A 14,894-nucleotide genomic window follows, 5' to 3' on the forward strand; every position below is an offset into this window, starting at 1 on the left:
AAACCCTGTCCTCAAATGCCTGCTTGATTATTCACACTGCATCAGAACTGAGAATATCTGCATAAACGAATACAGTGAATGAATCCCCACACACGTTCGCATAAAGCTCAGCATCACTTTTTACAAACCGCTGCAAAAGTGTGAACATATTTTAAGGCAAGCTGACCCGGCATTACCTTTAATGTTGGCGGCATTCCTTTCCTGCCAATAACACTGGCCTTTGACTTTCATGACTCATTTATAACGCAGCCCTCGCGCACTTCAGGAGAATGATAGCATCAGGAAGATCCGCGAAAAATTGTGCCGTTTCCCAAAAGCATCATAAAAGTTATTGATGTATACTATATTGTGACACCACTTCTGGCGAATCACCCTCAAGTCAAACGAGGAACATCATAAGCCGACGATCATGAGACAAGTGGTGTCTTCTTCTGCGCTTTCCTCAGAAGTGTCGCCACAAAAGATGCCGCTGTTGACTTTTATAGCTAAAATCCGCTTCAATCTGTTCAAGTCCCTGGGGCTCGGCAACAGTTTAGTGCGAGAAACAAAAAAAGTGAAGCGAATCTCATCTCAAAGAGGACTGCATCAGCAGGTCAAGATGAATACTGATCAAAGAGAGTCAGAAAAAAGCAAGTACCTGATTAACAGTTAGCGACAAATGCTTGAATTAGCTTAAAAAAGAAAGTTTGCATCTGACGACAAAACTAAAAGAATCACATAAACGTCTCTTGAGAGTCCTAAGTCCATTTGTTTGTCGAAAAAACACAAGCTGATAATGCATGCTGGTTGAAAAGGCCTTGCTTTGTTTACACGCTTTTCTTACAGCACATTGTATCAAACCTGCGACAGAAATACAACAGACGTGTGAACATTATTATAATCTAGAGTGAATTCCATCATGTCGGCTAGAATCGAAAGGGCATGAAAGTAAATGACCATAATTACAATCACGAGCAGTTAAGTTGCTCTCGCTGCTTTTACTGACATTAAACGGAACACAAGCATTATAAAGACGGAAGATGCTTGAAAGGCAGTGTTCAAAAGACATCTATTATGTGATTTTTACGTTATCCTCTCACCCTTTGCATTTTCCTGACGTAGCATGAACCGGGCAATTAGATAATGCATTTTCCTGTACTGTGAAGAGCTTTTTCTTTCATTGTGCATTGAAATAATGGAAAGATTCCGTGGTACAGAGTGCACATTAAACATACCCAGATATAATTTACAACAATCAAACACTACGTCCAGTTTTATTGCGTTATGTGCGTTATGGATCAAATCTGAGCACTCTCAATTTGAAAACACTCACCAATTTTGCGATTAGAATGAGCAGAGATGAAATCTAGCTCTTTATCTTAAGGGTGACCGTGACTTTGCCTGAATCAACATCTTTTGTTGGTGCAGGAACAACATTCATGTCAAACAAACGTAACCCTATTTCAAACAATTAAAGGTGCAGTGCATAAAATGTGTCTTGAGGCGTCACCTGCAAAATAAAGTCCCATAATCGCTCTCTGCCTGTCAGTCAGCTTCACATTCAGGTTTTGCAGGAAGGGCATGCGATTGAAGGGATGAAGACAGGTTAAATCAATAGCTAAGTCTATAGCAAAATGGCTTACCCGGCACACCTTTAAGACTCTTAAAACAGAGAGAAATGATTGATTCATAAAGCCTCAAGTATGTGATTTGGGCTTTACCAATTGTAATTTATGGAGACTGTAGAGAGGGTGGAAAATCAAGGGAGGAAGACAACCATAAGGAGGATAAACAAGAGCACATCAATTTTAAACAAATCACCTCCGGGAAAAATAAACCAGGATGGAAATGTGAGAAAATACGTTTCATTCCAGTGAAATCATTTGTGAGATGTTGACCCATTCACAAACCCTATTGCATCTACTGGCTTTCTCAAATTGGGAAAGCAGAATGAAAAGAAAAAGCCTGTATAAATCCCAATTGGTAAGAGTAAAAGAGCCTGTGCCTTAGACATTCCTGTAATGTACAAATATCAAGCACAATACTTTACTGAAGCGGTCTTGAACAATTCAGTATGCATGGAGAATTGGGTCTAGAAAGCAGCTGTATCAGCTAAAATTATTTGTATTTTTATTCTATTCAATTGGCTGAACAAAAATCTTCCAAAATGAATGCTTCTAATGCCTTTTAAAATGTCAGTAAATACTCTACCATTCAAAAGTTTGTGGCCGGTATGCTAATTGTTTTTTGAAAGAAGTCTCTTCTGCTCACTAAGGCTGCATATTTGATCAGTAAAAACAACAAAATTGTGAAAAATTACTATTTAAAATATCTGATTTATATTGGAGTAGGTTTAAAAATGTAATTTATTCCTGTAATGCAAATCTGAATTTTTTGATTCATTGCTCCGGTCGTCAGAGTCACATGATACTACACAAATTATTTTAATAAGCAGATTTGCTGCTCAAGAAATATTTCTTATTATCATCAATGTTGGGAAACTTAATTCTGTTGCTGCTTAATATCTTCATGGAAAGATAATTATTTCCGGATTATTTGATGTACAGATATATTAAAAGAACTGCATTTATTTGAAATCTTTTCTAACAATCCTGTCACAATGTAAAAATCTTTGTCACTTTTGATAATTTTAATGCAACCTTGATACATTACTTGCCACGGATTACAAACTTGCCAGAATTGTATGCATTATGAGAATAAACACACATCGATCAGTAAAGTCATTGTGTTGCTTGAAAAACCTGACTAAACCCATTCCAAATGACTTGATGAAGCGGTTTAGAATGAATCACTGGCTTTACTAAAAAAAAAGCTGGTTGCAGCTCAAGGCCCTTTGGACTTCAAGGCCCGGAGGCAACAGCCAAATCGGTCTATCTATGGTTAATCCGAGCCTGTGTGTCCCACATGGGCATTACAGCTCAATGTGTCTGTGCATGTGTGCCAAATGCTGAATCCTATCTCAGACAAGGCAAAATATTTCCTATAGGTTCATAATTCACATAAAATTTAATCAGACTAGCCATGGAAATTCTTTTGTATAATAATTCCTAAATATATGAAATTTATTTTTTATTCATATTCTATGCAAGAGGTACCATGTACACACAATATTAATGAAGTAAAAAAAGGGTGAAAAAACGCATTCAATTTTAATGTTGCAATCATTATCTGCCACACTATGTAAATGCATTTTTTTTAAATAAATAAATAAAAATGGGAAAACAATCCATCCAATTTTAATGTTTCCTTCATTATCAGCCACATTATGCAAATCCATTATAGCATTATAAGCCACACTATGTAAATGCATTATATAAAAGTGGAAAAAAAGAATGCAATTTTAGTGTTATCATTATAAGCCACAAACCACCACATATTGACAATGTCACATAAAGCTTTTACTTGAACTTTTATTTATTTATTTATTTATTTTATTTTCTTATCTGAACACAACTGTTTTATGCATCTACAATCTTTCAGGGTACTAAAGAAAGACAATGCACCTGAACTGTGTGAGCAACACAAGCACTGGAATACATAATGCGCTATGTTCGACAAAGAATATATAATGCACTAACTGTGTCTCTCCCATAATGCATTTGGCAGAACCTCATCAACCTCAGCATGAATGTTCGTGACCAGCAGCAATCTGACAGCTATTATAATACTTTCCCAAAACAGTTTAAATACGTATGTATTTGTGCACATGCACAAACAAATGCACAAAGTGACGGCTTTGGAGTCATCTCAACTACCTAGTGTTTGTCATCATGGACAACAATAGCAATTACCCATGAATGATTTGCAGTGCAATGCAATGCCTTGTTGCCAGGCAACACTCATGTTAATGAAGAAAGCCCTTTCTCCAAGTAAAAAGGTATAGGGCACGTTATTCGGCTGACAGAAAGGGGGCTTGAAAATGAGCTGGATCAAAGCGATTCGGCCATGATGCCCAGGCAGCTGAAAACAGATGTATGTAAGGTGTTGAGGGTTGTGCTTTTGAATGCTAAATACCAGGATCCAGCCCCTGAGGGTTTCAAGAATAACACTGAATGTTAATAGGTACTTGGGTTTTCCTAAGTACGCTTAATTTTCATTAAGCCCTGATTTCTCTCTAAACTAGGTTAGTGCACTTTGGGCCCAGAGGTTTTACACTGGTACTCAGAATTGATTTACATATTGTCAGGAGACCATATTGTAGATACCTGATCTCAATACTTATTTTCATTAAAGTCAATCAAAATCCACTATAGAGATAATTAGCGTAATGTTTGCACTCAGAGTTTATGGCACTTATAGTCCAGTTAATGACCCCCTATTGTACCTCATTTTTGGTCATTTAGGATACTTACGATGGAAATTAAAGGTAAATGATACAAAATGAGAAGCGGGGTATGCAGAACACACCAAATTATCTCTCTGCTAAGTATCTTAAATATTAAAAGGCCATTGTGCCAAATGAACTTGCACGACTTGTTGACATCTCAGTGGAATAGTTTACCCAAAAATCTAAATTCTGCCTTTCATTCACTCTCATCTATCTTCAAACCTGAAGGCTGGTTCACACGGCAGGATAATTGGGCCGATTTTAGCCCCGATTCAGCCCTTCCGACAATCTTAGGATGCTCCGATTATCGTAAAATAATCTGATCAAATATTCCTGCCGTGTGTGGTGTGTTAAGACTAATCTCCTCTGCTCGGAAGAATGTCGGGACCGCTCCGATCTCAAATCGGGGATATCCAACATGTTGGATTTATTTTGCCCGATTTCTTCTCGTGTGTGGTGTCCCCCGAGGACAAACAATCACGCAGCCTGTGGACTGTGGCGTGTAGCCAATCAGAAAGCGAGGTGACGAGGCAGTGATAGTACCGGGAAACAAAATCAAAACAGCCGGCGTATATAATATAACAAATACAAATAAAGTCGATGGGCATAACTACATCCACAACTGCAGTCCACCAGAGTACATGGAAACTAATATATGAACGTTTATTTCAACGGTTATTAATCTGTGTAGTACATAACAACATTTCTATGAGATAAAACAACAACTTATCTCCATATCATGATATAGCAAGTATAGTCCATGCTCGCGTCGTCTCCACCTCTTTGACCATCGCCTTTTCTTATTTTTCTTATGTTTTTTTCCCCGTTAAAAACAAAGCACAAACTATGGCCACTGCATCCTCTTTGTCCGCCATGATTGTTTACTCTAAAGTCACGTTTGATCTCGAGGGATTTTGCGAGATTTCCCGTCTGACCTGGGAATGCTCGGGAGTCAAATCGGTTCGTGTGTGATGTGTTGATATTGCCGTGTGGCTGCACACCACACACGGAGCGACCAAAACTGTTAGACCCGTGATTTTTTATCGCCGTGTGTGGGGTCTCTCAGGTTTGGAAAATCTGCCGACAATTTTAAAATCGTCCCGTGTGAACCAGGCCTGAGTGACTTCACTGTATGGAACACAAAAGGAGACATCTTTACTGATCACTCTATTTCCTGATTACTACTGCATATTACCATGAATGGGGAGTAAAAATTATATTAAAACATATTAGCGCTAGACTGATTATCAGCCTGGCTGATTATCGGTGCCGATATTAAGCATTTTATTGTGATCGATATCGGTCATAGAAAAAAAAAGGTGATAAAATAATTTTTTTAATTTAAGAAAGTTTTTTTGTCAGAGCCCTTGTTATTCTTCATTTTTACATCAATTGTCATTGATTGTACCAGACAGATATATATCGGTTCAAACAATTGGTAATCCGTGTACTTTCTTTAATAATTGGTTTCGGCCCTTAAATGATCCACTTAAATTATAAAAAGAGTGACCAGGATATTCTAAAAAAATCAATTAAAGAGAAAGACATTACAGGATGGGTTAGAAATGGCACAAATTTGGGTAAATTTTGACAGAAATTTTATTTTGGGGTGAATTATTCCTTAAATCTTTGAACAAGTGTGAAGAACCTTCTAAAGGCGTAAAGAAGACCTTCCTCTCATTTCCCTCCCCTATCCATTTCTGACACCTGCAAAATTCTGCAAAAATTGTTCCACATGTCCAAACCAGGATCTGAGAATAAATCAGAATCAGTCACTTGTATCAATATCTGGCACAACCTAGAAATGCTATGCATAAATCAAGTTAAAAGGAAATGCAAAAGCACTAAATAGAAAAACGCAGAAAAAAAAACATCTCACAGGAATGCATCATCTAATGGAAACCACTGTAATCAATCATTATCACTGTGCAATGCATGATAACACCGGTTTCACATTTGTTGCCCTGTTTTACCCCAAATCCTTTACCCCAAGTCTTTCATAGTCTGCCAACTCTTTCAGTGCAATAACTATAACTGCAAGAATGTGACATTGCACTCTTTGCCCTAGCTGCTTATGTAATATCTTTATTTGAACAAGGTATTTATTCATATAACACCACAGCTAAGGCGTAGCTAAATTACCAATGGAATGAAGTGGGAAATATCAAATAACAGAACTGCTCAACATGCTTTAGTCTACACGTGCCACAGATAAAACAAACCATTTTAATGCAAAGCTTCTTAAGTTCGTCAGCGTAGCTCAGAACTTACTGCTTGTCAATCTACATTCAATCAATTTAAAATGTGCCAATCATGTTTTAATCAAGCTACCATATGAAGGAAGATTATTTTCATAAATTAAGTTTAGATTAGAGCTGATTGCTTTTCTCACAAGAAATGGCAAACATTACCAAAAAGACATTGAACATGTTCTCATTTTAAAGTTACAATTCTCTCACTGCAGGCAGAAGTTCATCTTGCCTTAGTTGTACATTTGTGCAATTAGAGTTGGACTTGGTCAAGAACTGAGTGAGAGAGCATGTGCACTCTTGTAATGTCTTTTAAGAAGTAGCTATTTGACAGTCATTTTAACTGCCCAGCAGCCATTGATTCATAAATGTAATTGCATATTCCAACGTATAGATTTTTCAGCTGCAAATGGTTTCAAGGAGGAAAAAAACTACACTGCACCAGCAAAAAACTGAGAAGTCTCTTGTCAACAAAGCAGTAGTCTGAAGGTGGGGGGACTAGTTTGCGTAATTCAATACACTCTGTCTCAGTCAATGGCCCTGTATAGCTCATGTCAAACAATATTTTCCTGTAAACCAATAGTGCTTGAACTTTGAAGAATATACCACTATGGTAACTTACAGTGGTGAAGTTTAGAGGGATGCAGTCCTCCCCTCTAAAGGTGCACTGCAAGAGCATGTCGTTGATATCGTGGCCCGTCCGGTTGTAGAAATCCGTCATGTTGAACTGCTTGGCCTTGAAGTGGACAAAATTAGCCTTCTCCTTCAACAAAGCCAGGACTTCTGGCTCAGCCAGGTGAGGGTTAGCAATCTGGTGGTTCTCATTGAGCAGTGCCAGCAGCTCCCCGACGTGGTACAGATCATTCTTCGTGATCTTCGAGAAACGAAACTCATTGAGGTTGCAGAAGGTGACAGCCGGAAAGGTGAGGTTGGGCGCCGCCACCTCGTCAAGTTTAGTGACGTGGGGGAACTCGAAGTAGTAGTACACTCTGTCCATGCACACAAACATCAGTAGACCCAAAGAGCCCATGAAGGAGAGTGTCCATAAGAAGCGCCGGAACGTCATGTGGCCATAGGCGAATATGTGGCTCATGCCATGTAGTGTGGAGGAGTTGGCGAAAACTTGCAGGCTGGACGGCCTCACACTTTCGATGCTGTCTTCAGAGTCTCCCTTCATGGCTGTCATTGGTATCCAGTGAGACAAATGGTAGAAAGTGTGCAACAAGGAAAGTCTAAACACTTGAAAAGCAGCAAGTCTTACAAAAGGTTCTTTAAGATTTCTCAAGAAGCTTTCCAGTTAGTGGCAGTCCTCACTCCATCCGCGACCTCTTCCGCCGTCTCTAAAAAAAGCAGCTGTCATTCCATGCACAACCAAACACAATGACAGCTCCAGAAAGACCAAGTCACTTGAAAAGACAGGAGTGACGCTGTCCAGTTTCTGAGGGAGAAAGCACAAAGAAGTGAAGGGAAACCAAAACACGCTGATGGAAATGGAGTGTGCCTCCTCCAGTCGGCACAGAATGGCTTTACATCGCTATGACAATGGCATGGAATGAATTAGTGAATGGGAAGATTACAAGCGCCGAGCGTCTGTTGCTCGTCGCCAGCTACGTCCCTCTGCACCACTCCCCTGCTGAAAATCAAGGGTCATAGACCTCCTCCTAGCCCACCTCTGCGTTTGACAGCCTTAGCTGGGTTGGTCGTCTCTCCTGGATTCACAGCGAGCTGTGGCAAGCGCTGCCTCCTGGTGTTTTGGAAAGCCAACGTGGTGGTCTCGCCTCGGACAGCAAACGTTTCTTCCTCCAGATCTGGAAATGAGGATTTATGCACCTCTGCCGGCTGCCTGCCTGCCACCCCTCCTCTCTCTCCGTTGCTCTTTAGTAGTCAGGATCCATCCCACTGCTGAGCGTCTGCTTCACCACAGCCTCTGTGTGTGTGTGTGTGTGCATGCAAGAAACATGGGGGGAGGGTGCTAGCAGGGCTGGGGGTGCTTTGACTCTGGGTTTCATGTGATAGGAAAAGCTCTCAACATGCAATGCTGTATTTCAGCTACAGGTAGTTGCAGAGAAGCAACCATCTGCACCATGTGATTGTATCTGAGGTGGTTGGTTTTGCAGAGAAGCACACGCTCTTTTTCCCCACTAAACCTGCATAATAATGTAGCCGGAGTTTGACGAGAGATTGGAGATGATTTTGTATCTTACTGAATGGTAACGGGTGTGTCTGTCATTAGAGACCAGCTTGATGTGCATTTTTTGGGGGGGGGGGCTTAATAGTTCAGGGATCACTTGCAAATCGTGCCTTAAGTGACATGAGATTACGGCTGCTATGATGCTCAAGGGAGATAAATTACCATAACAATGGATGAACAGCCAGGGATAGAGATCCTTCTCAACCGAATTAAATCAATATCCAATCAATGCCCCAAGAGGAGGTTGGGACATAAAGACATAATACTTTATATTTATATTTATTTGTTCAGGAGTCTCTTTTTTAAAATAGATGCAATTCAATTGACATCAAATATTGTATTCGGGCCAATAGAGAATAAAAATAGCTTTCAGAACTATTCACAGAGCCCAGATGGAGTTTGTGCATATGCATTCATATTCTGACTTTTGCAAATATTGTAATGTCCGGATCCTGTTTTTCAGGCTCTCCATTATATCAAATATGCTGAGCATCAGGATTAGCATATTACAATATTATTCTGCATATTTCTACATGTAAATTACTGTGAACGGCACACTGTGAATTGGTTGCTATGTTTAGACTCAGCGAATTTGCCATGTGTAGGTAGCACATACTAAACAATCTTTGAATAAAAGGAAACGGATAATGCAACAACTAAACCTGGTTCATATTTCACATACCTCTGCATGATTGATTACCTGACATTCCCGGATGCGACAGATGCGGTTTAGCTATTTGTTAACAAGGAAAAATACAAGAGCAGTACTTTTGACATGCACTATTTAGAATGAAGAGCAATAGATGGAAAAACAGTGTAACTAAACTAGATTTAATTTTAAACCTGGACTTCAAACGGAGGAGAATCGCATTATTAGAGAGTGGGCGCTGCCTCCCACATCCAAACATCACCATTGAGCTTTTGACCAAAAGTGCTAATCGCTTTATTCCCACTGTTGTGCTCTGGGTGATCGTGATTGGTGTTTTGAGTATGTTCCTACTTTCACCTGAGGGTTGAATGAATAAAAGATTGTACATGGTCATCATATCACACACACAATGACATGAGCAGAGTCACCAACAAAACCACTGTGAAACTACAGAAATTTGAAAACGTCAAAAAAAAAATTAGCAAACTATGGGTTTTAGCCATTATTGGCAGGAAATCACTTGCAGGCTCTTTGTCTAATTGTTAATTGGTCTCCTGCATTGACCTGGAGAATTTTTGCTTCGACTTACTAAAACAGTGCAGTTTTGAGGGCTTTCTTACTTACTTGACCATTTTCTTAACCATTTATCTCTTAGCCAACCATCTGTGGATTTGCTTAACTGTTTTGTGATATTATCCTGTTGCAGGCTTTCCACATATTGCGGTTTCAGTTGGTTTCACTTCAGTTTAAGACAGATGAATAATACCTGGAACATCACTAGACAATTAAATTAACTTGAGAAGATACAGAAGACATTCTACTGCTATTTTTAAACTGGAACAGAACTAAATTCAGAAATAAAGAAGAGGTTCCCTTACAAATCATGAGTGCATGTAAATTGGCCACACCCTAAAGGAAATTAAATTGAAATTACAAGAAGTTATAAATAAGTGTTCTTCCAACATCGTCCAAGTTGTTTGTGTCTTTCTTTCTATAGTTGAAAAGAAATTAAGGTTTTTGAGGAAATAGATTTTTCTCTATATAGTGGATTTCAATGGTGGCCAATGGGCTGAAGGTCCAAACTGCAGTTTTAATGCAGCTTTAAAGGGCTCTGCACAATCCCAGCCGAGGAATAAGAGTTTTATCCAGCAAAACGTTTGGTCATTTTCAAAAAAAAAAAAAACATACAAATGTATATACTTATATATACCAGATATGCTTGTCTTACACTAGCTCAACCTCACGCATTGCATAATCACACACAGACGTGCAAAGAAAGTCAAAAGTCATTTGCAAAAAAAAAAACAAAAAAAAGTAAAATAATGATGTCAGAGGATTCTGAAGTTGGAGAAAATGAGGTGGAGTTTTTCACCCTGCCCTACCATTTTTAACTGAAGTACACAAAAAAACTAACCGCATGTGACTTTTCCAACATGTTTATGTAAGACGTAAAGATGCACATGTGCATAAATTTTTATTTTTGGGGATTTTTTTTAGATTGGACAAACTGTAGAAGACATGTAATGTATACAGCCTTCTTGACAGACTTTCCCTCCTTGGTTAAAAATGGCACTTTTTGCTCTTATACTTAATATGAGTTTATTTATTTTTTATTCTACCCACTACACTAAAATTCTATTTTTCTATATTAACCGGAATTGAAAAGCATTCTCAGTCAATTACAAATGGAGAACATTTCTGCTATGTAATATGTATAAGAGGGAACATATGGACCACACAATGATTGATTTGTTCGACATATGATCAATATTTTCAAAGCTTCATTCAACACAAATGCATGAGCACTTGACATCTGTCAAGAAAAGCACAACAGCATGTCAGTGCTGAGAGCTTGCTTAGCACAAACCATGAGATTTCTCCTTCAGGGAGTCGACCTCTGGTCGTAAGAGGCCATGAAGAAGAGGCTTACTGTCATTCATAAACTGGTTTACATGTACTGGAGTACTCAAACTCTCTAGCCAACCTGCTATGACTCTTCCTTTCTTTCAAACAACAATGCAACACATATAAAAGAGATAATTCACCCCAAAATGATAACACTTAAAAAAAAAACTTTAAAAAGATTTGCTTTACATTTGGATGGAAACCCAGCTACTTATAGCATTATGTTTGAACAGGAAAATTAGATGTGACATATGTTGGAGAAGTTAAATCTCAGTCTATCCAGAGAAAATCTCAGAGAAAACTATGTGATTTTCAGATTTTGTAACGCTTTTCAGGACGGAATATTGTTAAAGGGGTCATGAACTGCCTCTGATCCCTTTTTTTTTTTACTGTTCTCTGAGGTCCACTTATAATGTTACCAAGATTTTTTGAAAAATAAACATTTAGAAGTCATAGGCTATTTTCTGTCCTGTTTTTAACCCCCCTCATGTAGACTCGGAAGCAGGCATTGATCTTCTTCTGATGTGATGTTTAGTCACACTATTACATCATAAAGTGGCACAATCCACTACCTGTCATTCTGGCAGATCTGTTTCAATATACCGTATTTTCCACACTCTAAGGCGCACCTTCAATGAATGGCCTATTTTAGAACTGTTTTCATATATTTTTATTTCTCACTTCATGACCCCTTTTAAATTTGGCCTGCTACCATTTAATTATAATTATGTTCAAGTTATAGCCAATAGCTTTCTAATTTAATCACAACTAAAAATCCAATCTTGATAAATACACAAACAAAATGTGCTAACAAATATAGTACAAACATATGTGCATCACAAGCCCTAGTAATCATTCAGTTTCATTATATGGAAATGTAACATTATCTTTTGTGTTCCATGGAAGCAAAAAAAAAAAAAAAAACAGTGTAAATGATGACAGTTTTATACTAACAAATTATGCCACATGAAATATATTCTGCATGCAGGAGCAAAAGACAAATTATTGCTCAGCTATCTGTGAATATGAAATCGAATAAATAAATAAATAAATTCTACCATCTAGATAAGCAATGACTGGAGAAAAAAGCGCTACAGCAGAGAGCACATGGACTTCCACACGTATAAAAGCACATTCACCAGACACATGTCATTTTTCAGATAAAAAGGATGAAGTGCCCATTGTTTTACAGGCTGTGGGAATATCGCTGAAGTCAGCTTAAACGCTGGAGTAAGACGTGCACACTCAAGTGCGATGCCTTAAGACAAATGCCACAGCTAATATAAAAATGCAAGCATCTTAAAACTGAGACAGATTATATGTATCACCATCTCATTTCGAACCAGTGAACTGCTTGTAACAGACAGAAGAGCATCAGGGTTGCTTCTCTAATGCGTGCTGAGACATGCGGTAAACAATGGAGGATCATGACGCTTTGCAGTTTTGCAGAAGCCTCTTGAGACCGTTTACTGAGAAGCGGCGGTGAGCATAATGACACTGGCCACACTGCTTGACCCAGGAAATAAATCATTGGACATCTGCGGCCAATCTAATGCAATCTAAATCTGTGCGGTGACTAATGGCAGAACATGGCAGTATGATGGGCGTAGAGGACACCCAAAACACCTCATTTATTTAATTCAGGATACTGGATCAGTGTTTGTTTGTTTGTTTATAATTTACTGTAATGCCATTCCAGCTACCACTGCTATTTTCATGGCGAGAAACAAATGGTTAGGCTAAAATGTGTAAAGTTTATTTACTAAATGTTTTTGAGCTTGTCATGGATGACAGATCACGGTAGACAGAAGGCAGAACTTCTGTATTGTCTATAGCACATGCCAAATATGGGCTGCTTTATGGGATTGTTTTTTCTTTTCTTATGTAGAAAATAGCTACATTTACAGAACACTTATACATTTGGCAGATGGGTTTGTCCAGTGTGACAGATTACAATCACAAGCTAAAGATTTTTTCAATTCATTAATTTCCTGGGAATCAAAACCATGACTTGGGTTTACTTGGCACCATACTCTACTGTCTGAGCAAAAACTCAAACAACAGCTCCCTGGCAGATATTCCTTTAAATAAAATACAAAAACGATGTGTTGGCAACTAACCAAAAAGTTGAAGTACTATAACTATACAAAAATCAAAATAACAAAAAACACATAACACAATTACTCAAATTAAAATGAAAACTAAAAATATAAAAATAAAAGCTTTAAAAAACATATGAATGAATAATATATATCATTAATACTAATATAACACTCTCCTTGTAATTGCATTCTACAAAGAACAAATAATTAGTAAAATGACAAAAAAAATAAAAAGACTGCATAATACAATGCATTAATAATGATGAGGTGGTCTTGTAACAAGTTGTCACACACTGAACTGTATTTTCGGTTGTGTTTCTTTCTTGCAAATTTTAAGACTCAGGTAAAAGAACGGTTTCTGTAAATAGATAAAAGGCATAAAAGAAAGGATACACCTCTTTTCTTGAGAGTGGACCTGAGGGTAAACATCAGTCCTGTCGTACAATAAACTTGTCAGATCGGAGGGACTGTGAAATTGAAAATATCAACAGGTCTTGTCCAGTAACAAAAACGTGAAATTGAACATGAGCTGGAATACCCTGCAGCACACAAATCACTGGTCTAGACTAGAAAGCTGAGAAAATTATTTAACAACTCTGTTTTTATAATGCTATTATAATTAAATTGGATTGTGCAAATAAATGCACACAGAAGCAATTACTATACGAGACATGCACACCTACAAAACAGATAAGCATTTTAAAAGGAATAGCTAAATATAAATACAGTTGTTTACTCAATGGGGCAGTATTTTATTTTATTTTTCCTTATAAAGCTCTGATTTAAATCAGCAATTCGCACTGCAATTTCATCAGACTGTTTGCTGACTGCACACGATGACCTTTCACAGCGAACGGCAGTCCAAACATATGAGTCACTTCATAATGATATACACAACTCTCATACTGTACGTATCACTCATGGATGAAGGTATACCAAACAAGATAATAAATGGCTGTTAACTTTTTACCTCTCAAGACAGTCTCTATTGAGATGTAACTCCTTTGGGAAAGCTTACAGATGCACCATCTTTGGTTAAAGTGGGTCATAATCAACAGGACCAAGAGTCAGTTCACACAGTTCTGGGATCTGTATTGATGGGTTATTGAGTGCGTTTCAAATCTCCTGCTGATGTAGTGCTTACATAGGCAATGAAACCAGAGGGGTTCTCGTCTAGAGAAGAGGGTCTATGACCATGAACATTAGGGAACACTAAACAAGATATTTAAATGTTAAAATGTTCAGAGTTTTAAACCACCTTTGTATTGCTCCAACATTGGTGATGTACGTAAATGAACCTATACCAAGGTGTATGTAAACGTTACCTATACCAAGATATCCCTGCTTATTTTTCATCTACTCCACCGGATGATGCAAAACAAGTCATAATGCACTATTCTACCAAACTTTTTTAAAAGCACAGGCTTTTGTTAAAATAACAGATTGATTTTCCACATTTTTTAATTTCCAC

General features: G+C 38.0%; 1 protein-coding gene across 1 annotated transcript; it reads right to left on the minus strand.

Annotated features, from left to right (window-relative positions):
• Window positions 1-6,991: 6,991 nt before the first annotated feature.
• LOC113099014 (acid-sensing ion channel 1C-like) lies at window positions 6,992-8,513 on the minus strand. The gene is made up of 2 exons (XM_026264066.1): window positions 8,247-8,513; window positions 6,992-8,014 (listed from the first exon to the last, which is right to left on the minus strand). Exon 2 carries the CDS (start codon window positions 7,760-7,762, stop codon window positions 6,992-6,994), a length of 771 nt encoding a protein of 256 aa, XP_026119851.1. The 5' UTR covers window positions 7,763-8,014; window positions 8,247-8,513.
• Window positions 8,514-14,894: the final 6,381 nt, after the last annotated feature.

Source organism: Carassius auratus, unplaced genomic scaffold (genome assembly GCF_003368295.1).
Source record: "Carassius auratus strain Wakin unplaced genomic scaffold, ASM336829v1 scaf_tig00216832, whole genome shotgun sequence".
In the NCBI taxonomy this organism is placed as follows: domain Eukaryota; kingdom Metazoa; phylum Chordata; class Actinopteri; order Cypriniformes; family Cyprinidae; genus Carassius; species Carassius auratus.